The sequence below is a fragment of the Pogona vitticeps genome, chromosome 14 (genome assembly GCF_051106095.1).
Source record: "Pogona vitticeps strain Pit_001003342236 chromosome 14, PviZW2.1, whole genome shotgun sequence".
Classification (NCBI taxonomy): domain Eukaryota; kingdom Metazoa; phylum Chordata; class Lepidosauria; order Squamata; family Agamidae; genus Pogona; species Pogona vitticeps.
In genome coordinates this window covers 9,345,745-9,359,165 of record NC_135796.1, presented here as the reverse complement: position 1 = coordinate 9,359,165, position 13,421 = coordinate 9,345,745, and the positions used below count along the sequence as shown (strand labels likewise).

The following is a 13,421-nucleotide window of genomic DNA, read 5'->3' as shown; positions in this document are numbered from 1 at the left end:
GAACAAACAGCAAAGGACCTCACAAGACACATTAATAAATGCAAAATGAATATACTTTATTACCTACTGATTGCAATTCTAATAAAAGGGGTTTCATGCATTCAACACGTTCACATCACAGCTTAGAGGGAACCTTATTGGGAAATCCTTATTGGATTCCCATGTATTTAAGAAATATTTAAGAAGGGGGTCCTATTAATTGATGGGTACCATTAGCATTTCTCCAAATATAACAAGCAGGAAGTATTTATCCTTGTGACACAAGGATAAATGCATGGTCATAATTGTAGAGTTATGTAGAGTAATTGTTGAGTCCACTCCATAGATAGGATGAAGGTGTAGGGCTGCTTGTTGTCAACTACGGTAGCAAGGTAGAATTCCAAGATCTTACTCTTCATATTCTGCTTGTAAACCTCTTGGATGCATATTGGTCTTGGAAGTATGTATGGTGGGGAAAAGGAAGCGAGATGAGAGGGGCATTTGTTCTGATCTAAGAAGCCTCTTATATTTGGAGAGAGACAGATGCCAAAGAATTGGGGCAGTTGGTGGGCACTTCAGGGCATTATGTGAGTCACTTATGAAAAATGCTGAGCTTCAAGAAAGACATATACCATAATCCTGTTGCTCAGGGTCACAAATCCCACTAGAGTTGGCCCATCAAATCAATGAGGTATTGATGAGTCACCTCTTGTGTAAGTTCAGATCGGTCTACTCTAAATGTGACTTTCTTTGCATAGTAAATTGCATTTGGAATAGGACGGATAAATGAAATTCCCAATGATTCAATGGGCTCACTCTGGTGTGAATCAGTATACCAAGCAACAGGATTTTGCCCTATGTTGGTGTCTACTTCCTTCCCCATCCAGACATTCCAAAGGAGGAGCTCTCATAAATATGGGGAATTATGACTCCTCTCCACCCTCAGATGTCCATCAACTAGTGATGTATGTGGTAGAAAACATAACCCTTTGAATCAAAAGCTGAAACATAGCTAGGTATCAGATATTAAAGTTCATGAGAAGCTGGACTGTTGTGTTGTGTCTGTTGGCTGCCAACCGATGGTACAGAGTACAAAATGAAGGCAGACTTATAGCACTGATGGAAATGGGGTCGTATCCAATAGCAAAACTTATGTTGCAGTAGCTGTTGCTGTTTCAGAAATATTGTTTAAAAAACAAGGAAACTTTATATGTGCATGTGAAAAAGGCATTTTTATGACAGGTTCCCAGTCAATGCACACCTTACTCTCTACCCCATCTCTGGTGCTGCTTTGTTACATTACGGGTGCCAAGTCGCTTCTGATTAATGTTGACTCTAACATGGTTTTCCATGTTCATGAGATGTTCAAGCAGTGGTTTACCATTGGTGATACCTAGGATGCTTCTGAGGTTGAGTTGAGTATTGAACTCAAATAACCTGAAGCCTTAGCAACGAACAATCCTGCCTCCCCCATTGCCTATTCCTTTTTAGGAAATGATCTAATTTAACACTTTGGAGCCCAGAGAAGCTTCCCAAATAATCCAGAATGGACACATCTCGAATGCTTTGCTACTGCCAGTAACATAAAGGATCTGACCTCCCTCCAACTGCTGGGAAATATTTCAAGGACCCATTGAAAGGAATCCTGGATGGATCCTGATCTCAAATCCATCTTCTCATTATTAAGGGGAATGGTCAGAAACATGGAGTAATGATCTCCAAAACCACATGGCTCTACTCTGAAAAAGGAGAAGGACATTCCTCGTCTCTGTAGAAGTGTATGTGCAGGCTTTGGGGTCACTTCAAACATCCTTGGCTCTGGGGAGGCAACCAGTCTTCTTCGAATAGCATTAAGAAAGTTGAGCAGTAATTGATCAGCAAAACGTCTGGTATGGCATTAGGTTCTGTGCATCTGACAACATTTTATTAATGTGCTAACGTTAGAAGCCAATGTGGAAAGAAAGTTGAAGTGAGAACAGAGGAGAAAGGAAAAGAAATTAAACAGTAGAAGAGGACATGGGGAAAAGGAACTGCATAGGAGAGAAAAGTGCCTTTATGAATGAACTTGTGTTAGGGTTTGGCCCATGAAGGAGGCATGATTCCTCCCTAGAGCCAGGCACAAGAGAGCCAAATCCGAGCTCTCCAACATTTATGGACACGCGGATGTCTTCACCTCCTCCTCAAAGGTCTTCCCGTCGTGCTAACCTGCAACACATGGAGAAAGTTTGTTAGCTGCTTGTGCAAGAGATTAAACAGTTGATGAAACTGCAATCTCATTCGAAGACTTGGTGCTCGTGGACAGAAAGCCTTCTGAGTTAGCAAAATATTGTGAGACAGGATTTCAAGTAAGCATGAAATGGCCTTAGAGAGTTGTTGTGGACGTCTGTGTGTCTGTAGAGAACTGTGGGACTGAAGTGGTAAATAAAAGTGAGACCTCCTCATCCTTCAACATTTAATTCCATGCAAAGGGTTCTATAGAAAGTGCATTGGAATGGGAACTTCTTCTACGATCATTTGGAAGTTCTGTGCCAGATTCCTGCTAGAACATAACCTATGAAAAGAACTAGAACTTCAGCTTTTCTACCCGAGTAGTTCCATCCTTTTACAAGGACTTTACAAAGAAGTCAGTCTACGTGAAAACCAGTTTTGCTGTTGACCCATCTTAGAACCTCACAACTAAGATCCTTCCATTGCAGGTCTCTTTGTCAGAAAGGAATGTTCAGAATTTGCTTCCTGGTCTTTACAAGTTCTAATGACATAATATTTTAAAACTTAAAAAGAAATCCAAAAGTTTGAGGTTAATTTATCTGAATTTTAACATAGTCAGAACTTCAGTGGCCAGAATCTTGTTGCTAGCACTTATCGCACTAGAGTAGGCTCATTGAATCTACAGTGAGTCAGTTTCTCTGTATGTTCTATTGATTTAAATGGACCCTCTCGCCTGTGACATTTGAGGCTAAAGTCAGTCACAACTACGAATACAATCAATAGAGTGTATGGAGGAAGAGCTTCAACGGTCCCTTATTGATTCAATGGGCCTACTCTAGGGCAATTCCTGTGTTGAGGAACAGGATTTTAGCCATCACATACACCAAGGGTCTCAAACTTAATTTACCAGGGGGCCACTGGAGACAGAATCTGGGTGAGGCTGGGCCGCATCAGATTTTCCGCCAAGCAGAGCAAGAGCCCGAGGAAGATGCCCAGGAGTTTCCTTAGCCCAGCAGGGGCTCCGAGGGGGAGGAGGAGGGGTGTGCGAGCCGTCATCGCCGGCCACGACCCCCTCCAGCTCCTTCTTCACTACTACCACCACCACCAGGACGAAGAAGCAGAGAAGGGAGGGAGCGCCGGCGACCGCCTAGCCAGGGGGAGGAGGGCATGACATAAAATTTAAAAAACCCTCACAGGATTCACCTTGCCAAAGGAGAAAAGCCCCCACTGGTACCTGCAAAATTAAACAAAATGGGGTGGGGGCCCCCACAGGGGCACGCGCTTGCACACATGCAAACACACCCACACCCACACAGAGGTCCGGAAACCTTCCTCTGAGAGCCCCCCTCAAAAAAGGTGCACTCAGCAGCAGCAACTACCCCCACCATGACAGGCGGGCTGGCTGGCAGGCTGCAGTTCCAGATGGAGGGTGCAAGAGCCGGCAAGCGAGGCGAGGCTTTTTTTTTACTCTTGACAGCAGAGGACGTGTGGGCACTTCAGGGGGGGCAGGCAAGGCGGGGGCCACAAATTAGGGGCCACAAATTATCATACGGCAGGCCGCAAATGGCTCCCGGGCCGCATGTTTGAGACCCCTGACATACACACTGAATTCTAAATTTCTTACAAGAAACAAATTCTACATCTACTGGACAAGAGATTCATGCATCCATACTTGACTAGAGCAGGGCTTTTGTTTAGCTGTCTAAGGAAGGTTAAGCAACCTTCTTTAGACCCAAATGCCAAGAACATTAGCTTTTAAGGGAGGAATAGGATTCTCACCAGCACATGACTGGATAATGAATTTGGGAGCTGAGACTGCTTTGTGTCTTTTCAGATCACTTGTGTACATATGCAAGAAATCCCATGCTCTTCATGGAGGAACTTGGCAAAAAATCCTTTTGAATTACAAATCCCAGAATCCCCCAGCCAGCATGATAAATTCAATAGACATACTGATGGAGCAATTGGTCACGTGACTTCCATTAAAGCAGCACAATATGTAGGCAGTTTGCATCCCATGGTGGAAAACCAGTCCTTCAGGAGATCAAGTAGCTTCTAAGATTCTAGGGTAGAGAAAAACTTGCTCCTTTTAAGTTAGAGTTTTGTCTATGACATAGTTTGGAACTCCACCTGACACGTATACAACACCAGACCTCCCCAACTAGAATTATTCCATGTTTTCTAAAAGTAGCTGAGAATTTTCAATGGGGAAGAAGTAGCACACTAGCAGATGAAGACGGTTGTGTTCACCCATGTGTCCTGAACATTGTCCCTGGGATTCGATATTCTCCTTGTGTTACTGGAGAAAGGCACCAAGATGTGAGATACGAATAGGCGTAAATCTTAAATAAAAGTTGTGCAGTCTCCCGGAGCCACATTTGTAACCGTTTAGTTGAGGATACGACAGTTTGGAAAAATTCCTTTTTTAGATTACATGTCAGGGGAATCTGGGGGAAGACGGGTGCTCAGTGGCAAGGCTGGTATAGCTCCATTCCAAGGAAGTAAAACGTCTACGCTCTGCCTTTACTTGGAAGCAACCCCTCCTAAGAGAAGAGCTTCCTTTTGCACTGTGTTGTTAATGGCATGTATGGCTGCAACCCTGTGCAAGAGACTCTCGTAGGATTGCCTAGAAGAGACAAAAGGCAGTACACTTCTATCTGGAAACTCTTAACAATTTGCAGGATAAGGAGGTCAGCTGGAGGACACATCCACTGATTTTTCCTTGACATTTGAAAAGATGGGAGCTAGCGTTTACACTTCCTCACTTTTATATTTAAACAACTCATCTATTGCCTGTCATGTTTTGGGGGTATAAAAATCAATACTTGTCCTTGTTTTATCAAAACTGGAGCCTGTTGCTGTCGATTTTCAGCAGGAGGAGGTGGAGAAAGCATCAATTCATGAGATGTAGCTGCAAGCATTCTTCAGCAGCTCTATTCTGGCCATCTAAGACCAATCTAAGCAGAAGGCAACATTCACTCCAAAAATGGAATTGTAACTCCATTCATGGTCAGTTGCATTCAGAAAGTTGACTTCCCCCTCTCTCTCCTTCTCTCTCTTCCTGTGTAAACATACCTTTCCAATAAACAGATATAGATTGCCTATCTGATAAACAGGCAATTCTCCTGCCTTGTTTTTGATGGATTGATTAAAAGCCCATTGCTTTGGATTGCCGAACCGCCCATTTATGTTAGATAGGTGGCAACCGAATCACAGGAATCCCATGAAAAGATCTCATCGTCTCGGGAGCTAAAGGGACTTCAGCTGAAATTCCATTTTCTTGCTCTGTTTTGCATTGACTGATAAAGTTGTTTTTGAATCCGGGCTTAGCCACAAAAAGACACTTCCAAAAACCTTGTCCCATTTCCCCAGTGTAACAAAAGGAGCAAGGGGATATGGGTCCACCTTGCCATGAGGAAAGGCGTATCTAACCATTTGGGCACCCGAGGCAAGAAGATCCACGTTCCCTCCATTCTACCCTGGGGTGCAAGTGTTGGCCCCCCCCAAGAACGAGGAGGAGAAGAAAGGCTGGCCCTCTCCAAAAAGAAAGGGGGCACTTCAAAAAAGAAAAGGAAACTGGATCTGTTCTGGAGGTGTTGCTACATATATCCTTAACAGCAGTAGATTTGGTTCAAGAGTTTGCTGCTCTCAGATTCTCTTACCCTGGGGGCAAAGCTCACGTTCCCCTTCTCTGTTTGCAGTGCTTGGCATCAGGATTGTGGACAGTGACCCCCTTTCTCAGATGCCTTTGAGTGTCTGACATCCAGAGAAGATGATGCCAAAGGAAGCCTGCTGGCCTTTAAGGTGCCTCCAGACTATTGGCTGCTTTGCAACACATTAACATGTCTACTAGTTGCGCAGCTCATTGCAGAAAGACAGAGAAAAGGTCTCTTGCATGGCCCCACATCCTCAGAGAGGAAAGAAGAGCCAAGTGAAAAGGGACCTGAAATCCTTTCCTCCAGGGATGATGAAAAGCTTACTACTTATTAATGGCTGCTCCTAAATGAAATAATTCAAAAGTCAAGAGCAATATGAAGTCATGAGAGAATAAAGAGGGGGGAAAGGGTGAAAAAAGTAAAATATTTCAACAAGGAAGGGAAGAATGTGACAAATACATGACTTACGGGTGATGGTGAGATGGGATCCTTGTCCATAGATGTGCATTCGTCCAGTATTATACCATTCAGCGCAGTAATAATCTCCCGCATCTTCAGGCTGGGCATTAGCTATGGTTAAACGGCCAGTGTTCCCAGAGGCTGAGCCATTGAATCGATGTGGGATCCCTTCCCCCCGGGTGCTGGAACCGTGGAGCACAAAACGAGGGGCCTGCTCAGGTCTCTTCTGAATCCAGAAGACGGAATCCCAGCTCCCATCACTTCTTCTGGTGCAGGAGATTGTCACAGTTTCTCCCGGAGAGACAGAGGCTGAGGCAGGCGGATTCATTGTCAGCTGTGAACGGATACCTTGGGAAGGCGAAGAAGCAAAAACCATGAGCCTGACACATTTTCTGTTCTCTGAAACACCACAAAAGTGTTAAGTATATGTGCTGAGTATCTGTGGCTAACGCATGATGAAAACCAGCGTGTAGCTGCGAGGTGGGATGTTCCTTCTCTAGAGACTTACAGTACCTGAGAGGAAGCTGAGGAGGGTGAGAAAAAACACAGCCCAGGCCATGGTGAGCTCTCTCCGGAGGCGTCTGACTTTGCTTCAGGAAGATACCTGGACGGAATCTCCACCTCCTTCTTTTAAACGCTGCAGGACCAGAGAACAGCCCCTTCATGCAAATGTGGCCTCTGCTCACTGGCCTGGCAAAGATTCCTTAGCACTGTGCCAATGAACATAGGAGAAGTGCTTGGAAATTTAAAAGAATTGTCTCCTTTAATCATGTGGCTGCTCATTTTTGGTTTTATATTATTGTTGTTGTTGTTGTTGTTGTTGTTGTTGTTGTTGTTGTTGTTGTTGTTGTTGTCTTTTGCTGGAACACTTACAGAAACAGGCTTCAGAAGAACTGGATACCAAACAGGCAGGGGTGGACTAACCATTAAGCACAATAAGCACATGCTTAGGGGGCATCAAGGGAAGAGGGGGGCACCACAGAAATTTTCCATAGCTGAATTTACTATAGGCCACATGCTGCAATACTGCAAATGGAGCAGCCATGAAAAAAATTATGTAGAGATATATACAATAATAGCAAGAGCGCTCAGAGAGTGTCGACCTCCGCCAAGGGTCATGAAATCAAAGGGGGAAAAATCCCCCAACCCCATAAATGAAAGCAGGGGAAAATTTGTATGCAGTCTGTGGAATTTGTATACAATCTGTAAAACTTCAGTAGAAAAGAAACGAAGACACACATACTCCGACAAAAACATAACCTCCTTGGTGGAAGTAAAAATAATATTGATAGCAATGACAGAGGTTAATGATATGCATTAGTCTCAGAAATACAACGAAATTAGAATCTGGTAAGTTTAACTGCCCCAGGGTCCACGGAGGCCCATGTGATCATTCTTGCCTAACTTCTAAGTCTTCTTCATGCCGGCCGTCCCGTTTAGTTGTCCCCTGAGACTGTGCAAGGGTGCTAGTAGGTCACTCAGTATCCAGCGTGCCAACAGTCAACAACACACACATTGTAATTTTGTGTCACGATCTGGCCTACATGGCACTGGTAAGGTCTTTGACACTTCTTAAGTCAGCAGATTGCTTTTTTTAATATAACACTGAAAAACAAATAATGTAATTACTGTTTCATAATTTTGTGGGAAGTTCTTATGAAATGTTGTGAAACTCATGAAAGTTTGGGACAAAAGCCAATGTTGAGAAATACAAAAGAACGTAGTTTATTCACCATCAACAGGATGCAGACAAGGTTGGGGCAACAGTTGGAGAAACAAATTCAGGAAGAGTGTGATTACTGGGAACAATATTTGTACGTTAGCTGAACGTGGCTTGGCTTTTCAAGGAAGAGAAGAAAGGTTTGGATCATTGCAAAATCGGAATTATTTAGGGCTGCTTGAACTCATAAGCCAGTCTGATCCATTTTTATCAGGCCATATTTTTAAATATGGAAATGCAGGCAAAGGAAATCCTTCTTACCTGTCCAAATGCACCTGGGAGGAATTCATTCAACTAATGGCACAAACCGTCCATGCGCTCATTGTTGATTAAGATAAATCTTCTTGTTATTTTAGTTTGTCAGTTGATTCAACACCAGATCTGTCATATCACCAGATCTGGTTACCTAAAGGACCGCCTTCTTCCATATGTGCCTGCCCGTCCTCTAAGATCAGGCCAGGAGGCCCTTCTGAAGGTGCCATCCCTGAAAGAGGTGAAGGGGATGGCATGTCGGAATAGGGCCTTCTCGGTTGTTGCCCCCCAACTTTGGAACACCCTCCCTAGAGAGATCCGCCTGGCTCCGACACTCTTGGCCTTTCGGCGCCAGGCAAAGACCTTTCTGTTCACCCAGCATTTTAATTAATTAATTTTAATGTTGTAATTGTTTTAAGAAATATTTTAATATATGGTATTTTATACTGTTTCTTAAAATGTTTTTAATGTTTTTAAGTTTTAATGTTGTACGCCGCCCAGAAGCCACTGGCAATGGTGCGGCTAAAAAATATTGTAAATAAATAAATAAATAAATATATCGATCAGTTAAGTGCTGTATTTTGGTATTTAAAAGATGAACAGCCTATTGAACGCTTTTTAACCTTTCTGGAAATGAAAAGAAATACTGGTGAATAAATGACAAATCAGGTGTTGCATTACTTATGTGAAGATTGTAGGCTAAACTTTCCATAATGTAAGGCACAGTCTTATGACAACTAACCTACTGTATCTGCGCGTTATAAGGGGATGCAAATTCAGACACGACTAAACAACTAAACAACAACAACAACAACACACTTTATGTGGGGCTGTCGTTGAGGATCAGTTGGAAAGTTCAGTTAGTGAAAAATGCCACAGCCAGGCTCCTCAGTGGAGAGGCATCCCGGGACCCTGGGCAACATACGACACCATCGTCCTGCTCATGTCGAGGCACAATCCATTGTGCTAGTTTTGACTGTTGGAGTCTTCTACAATTTGGGTCAATCTCTCTGTCCCACCATCTTCACAAGTTCATCTGGCGTGGGAAAAAAGTGAGGGTTTCTTCTGTGGCTCTTTCCAGACCACGGAGGGTCCTTCCTTGTGGGGTGAAGTTGCCCCTCTTCTTGCTATCCTTCCACTACCAGACAAAGATATTCCCTTTTCTGCAGGCTTGTGGCATTTCAACGGACTGACTGATAAATCTCAGTAGGGAAAAGGCAGCCTAACAAACTAGCAAGGAAGTGAACAGTTAGGCAGCTATCCTTCCATCTGCATGCACAAATATTCTTTTTTCTGCCGGCTTTTGGCATTTGAATGTGGATATTATATGGGGGCACTCAACCTACATTAAGATCTCTATATGTTTTAATAACCTTTCACTTGTTTTTGCTTCTGTGTGTTTTACCGGTTAATCTTTAAATAAACATTGTTATATTTGACATGAGTGATTCTGTGTTCATAATTGGTAATTGAGGAAGTAAAACTCTGGTGGCAGCATCATTAGGGAGAAAAGGAACAGTCATGCCCAAAGGCAAATCTGTCTGTTAGGGAAAACAAACAGGGGAACTGAGGGGGGTGTCATCACCTATAAAGGCAGTTTACCTACCTACCTACCTACCTACCTACCTACCTACCTACCTACCTACCTACCTACCTACCTACCTACCTACCTACCTACCTACCTACCTACCTACCTACCTACCTACCTACCTACCTACCTACCTACCTACCTACCTACCTACCTACCTACCAACCAACCAACCAACCAACCAACCAACCAACCAACCAACCAACCAACCAACCAACCAACCATCCGTGGGATACAAGACATTTGTTCAGCATGAAAATCAACCTGGTGAGAGAACTAAGCACCACAGAAAGAAATCCAGCCCAGGAAAAGAGGCCAAAGTGAAAGCATGAGAGAAGTTCAGACTTGATGTTTAGAAAATCCAGTCCTTGACCTTCCACTTTTTCAATTCTCCTTTTTAAATTAAAAGTCATAACCAAGCTTAAGCCTCAAGGCTTGGACTTTTTGCCAAGGGGAAATGGACCCAGGAGAGTGAGGGGCAAATGTTAGCGAACACCAAATCTAAAAAATCTGAGAACTTTGCCTTCTTGACAAAAATAAAAACACCACTTGAAGACACAAAGAGCTTTCCTGTCTCTCAAGAAGAGGACTGAAGGTTTTTGTCTCACATCCCCATCAGGCTGCACCACCGTGGAACATGCGATCAGTGCTACACCAGACATGGCAGTAATAAACGGCCTCGTCTCCAGTCTCAACGTTGGTGATGGTTAGAGATCCCGAGTTCCCTGAAGCAGAGGCAATGAAGCGGTCGGGGATCCCTGCTCCTCTGCTGCAGCCATTGCAGTGCACATACCGAGGGGCCTGCCCAGGTTTCTGTTGAAGCCAGTGAAGATCGCTGTTCCAGCTGCCACTGCCTTGCAAGCAGTTATGGGTAGCTGTTTGTCTGAGAGGCACCGATTGTGAGGCAGGTTGAGTCAGTGTTGGCTGTGAATCAACACCTTGACAAAAAAGAGTTATTTTTTATCTTGACCTTTACAATGACACAAATTTATGTCTTCTCTTGTTTACCTGCCAAGGAACTGAGGAGTGTAAAGAACAGCAGAAGCCAGGTCATACTGAATAGTCGGGAGAATGTCTCTAAGCCTGAAGCCGAAAACACTCCCTGGCACCTTTCCTCCTCCTTTCTTAAAAATACACAGAACTGGAAAATGGCCCCTTCATGCAAATGGATCTTCCACTCCTTGGCCACCACAGAGCATCCTAGTCTCTTGTGGAAAGTCCCAAGGACCTTGATTGGCCTCCAAGAAACCTCAAAAGCCGCTGTTTGTCCCAGCTGAGATTATCCCACTTAGGGTTCCTTACAGAGTGAACTGGATAAAGATTCTGCACCTCTGTGCTATTTACTAGCTTCTTCTCAATACATTTTAAGGGTTGGTTTTATTTATTTTTCCCTCTATGCAAAGTAGACCAATCTCTACTTTTCTTCTTCTTTTATTTCCAGTCCATAGAGACCCTTAAAGCTCTCGAGCCATCAACAAGAACAAGGATGACAATCTGCACACAAGTACTGTCTAGGTGTGTAAACAATATTTCTATCTATTGGGTAAATAAATGTTGCAATTTAAAAAAAAACACTGTCTCCTCCCCTAAAGAGATGTTTCTGCATTAGGTTGACCTGTCGGTGTCTTGCTCTGGGTTATGCCTTCTCTGTCCCAAGAGTCAGACGTGCCCCGTCCTCTGCCTCGGTCCCTGTGAAGGTGCAATATTTTTGCCTGCCAGACTTAGATCCAGGGGCCAAACAGACACAAATAAGAAGGCTCCATAAGCACACTTAAAACTCATTCTTGGTGTGACTGGATCTCTGTGGGCTTCTGTGTGACAAGTCTGTGCAAGACTGAAGTCCCTGGGAAAGGAAGGCCCAGGGAAAAGGTATCATCTCCCGTATCCCTCCCACCAGAAGTGCAGGTGAGGTCAGAGGTCTCTGGAGAAGGCGATGCAATTCAAATTTGTCAAAAACAAGGAAGAGGGGGCCCTCGTCTCATCCTTATACGTTGACATTTCAGTGTGAAATTCTTATTCATCACAATGTGAAAGTCATTGCTCAGCTTGGGCTGTTCATGCAACACTTTGAAAAAGGTATATGATACAAATGCATTGCACAACTTGTTTAATCTTCACACATCTGCAAACTCGTATGATGATATTCACACTGGAACCTGCAGCCCATTATGCATTCTTTGCCAAGTTCACAAGGCCATTTTAAGAGCTACATTCTGATTCACTTCCTCTGGACAGGAAGAATGAAGGTCACCTGCCATATCCAATATGTTTCTCTACCCCCATGCGGGAGGGAGCTTTGCCAGTTTCCTTGTTGCTGTTGCTCCTGCCCTTGCCATTGCTGCGGTCTCTGTAGTCGTAACCTAGCATCACAAAGTGGCTGAACGGGCAGGGCTCCAAAACCAAACCCTTCAGAGCCCAAAGGAAAAGGAGAAGAGGAGGAGGTAGAGAAGCTTCACCCCACCCAAAGCCCTTTGCCAGTTCGATGCCCTTATCCTTGAATTTCTTACATGCCAAGTGATTTCCATCAGATTCATATGGAAGTGTAGCAGGTATGGAAATTTCTAGACACAATATGAACTAAGAACAACTCCCACCCATCTGTATCCACCAGACCCCCTTCCCCCGGACAGCGCTGGCGCAGCTGATCCCAGCCATGCTGTCACCACCAGCAATGGTCGTTCTTCCTCCTCTTGGAGGAGATTTTTTATGGGATCCTCTTGTGATTTTATGACTTTATGCATTTCTCACTGTGGGCAACTGAAAGCGGCTGCCCTGGAGTTAGTTGGGTAACAGGGGTGCGTTGCCTCACCTTCTGCCTGGACGTTGGTGATGGTCAAGGAGGCAAGTTTATTGGTGACTTTTGCTGAAGTGGAGGAATCACCAGAGACCTCGGGTCCAACATCAGTCTTGTTGGCCTTCAAATTACAGTATGCCACAAGGGGAATCTTGGGCTCCTCCCTCCCTCCTGCTAAAGCCAGCCAAAATCTCCAAGGCAAAAGCCACCACTCCTCGCACAAGGGAGCGGAACTTAAGCCTCCCAGAGTTGCTGATGCAGATTCTGGCACCAGGATGAACTGGGTGCCTGAGATGGGAGGGAAGACGAAGCCTTAAATTGTAGCTCCTCTTATTTCTCAGGAAAACTATATAAACAGTTAAACTAGGAACCAAACAGGAAAAAAAAGATTCAGAGAATGCAGAGAAAGCAGTTTCCATAGAAAGAGAGAAACATTATGGTACAGTTTTCACCCGGACTGAAGGTCAGCAATTCAACTAAGAAGTAAAGACCACCCCATAGGGTATGGGCCCAGTTTCCAGAGGCAAAACGGACTGAGCTGCCATCTTCCAGCATCTCCCTCAAAGACCCAGGGATTCAGAGGAAACCCTTCATGCACATCAGCTACTTGCTCACTGGCAAGGAAGCTCACTCTATGGAATTCCATGCCCCTCAGGGACTGTTGGCCAAGGTGCTCACCTCACTCTGCCCACTGGTAGAGCCAGCCCTCACCAAGAGGAAGGCCAAACCCTCCATTTATAGGGTTATGGAAGTGGATCTGAACCA

The 13,421-nt window shown here is 44.4% G+C and overlaps 1 gene segment (V, D, J or C); it reads right to left on the bottom strand.

The window, feature by feature from the left end:
• Positions 1-1,881: 1,881 nt before the first annotated feature.
• The window catches only part of LOC140702671 (immunoglobulin lambda variable 2-23-like), a 276,893-nt gene continuing 265,353 nt past the window's right edge, over positions 1,882-13,421 (bottom strand). The window contains 1 exon segment of the V gene segment in view: positions 1,882-2,184. Coding sequence covers positions 2,180-2,184 — 5 coding nt within the window.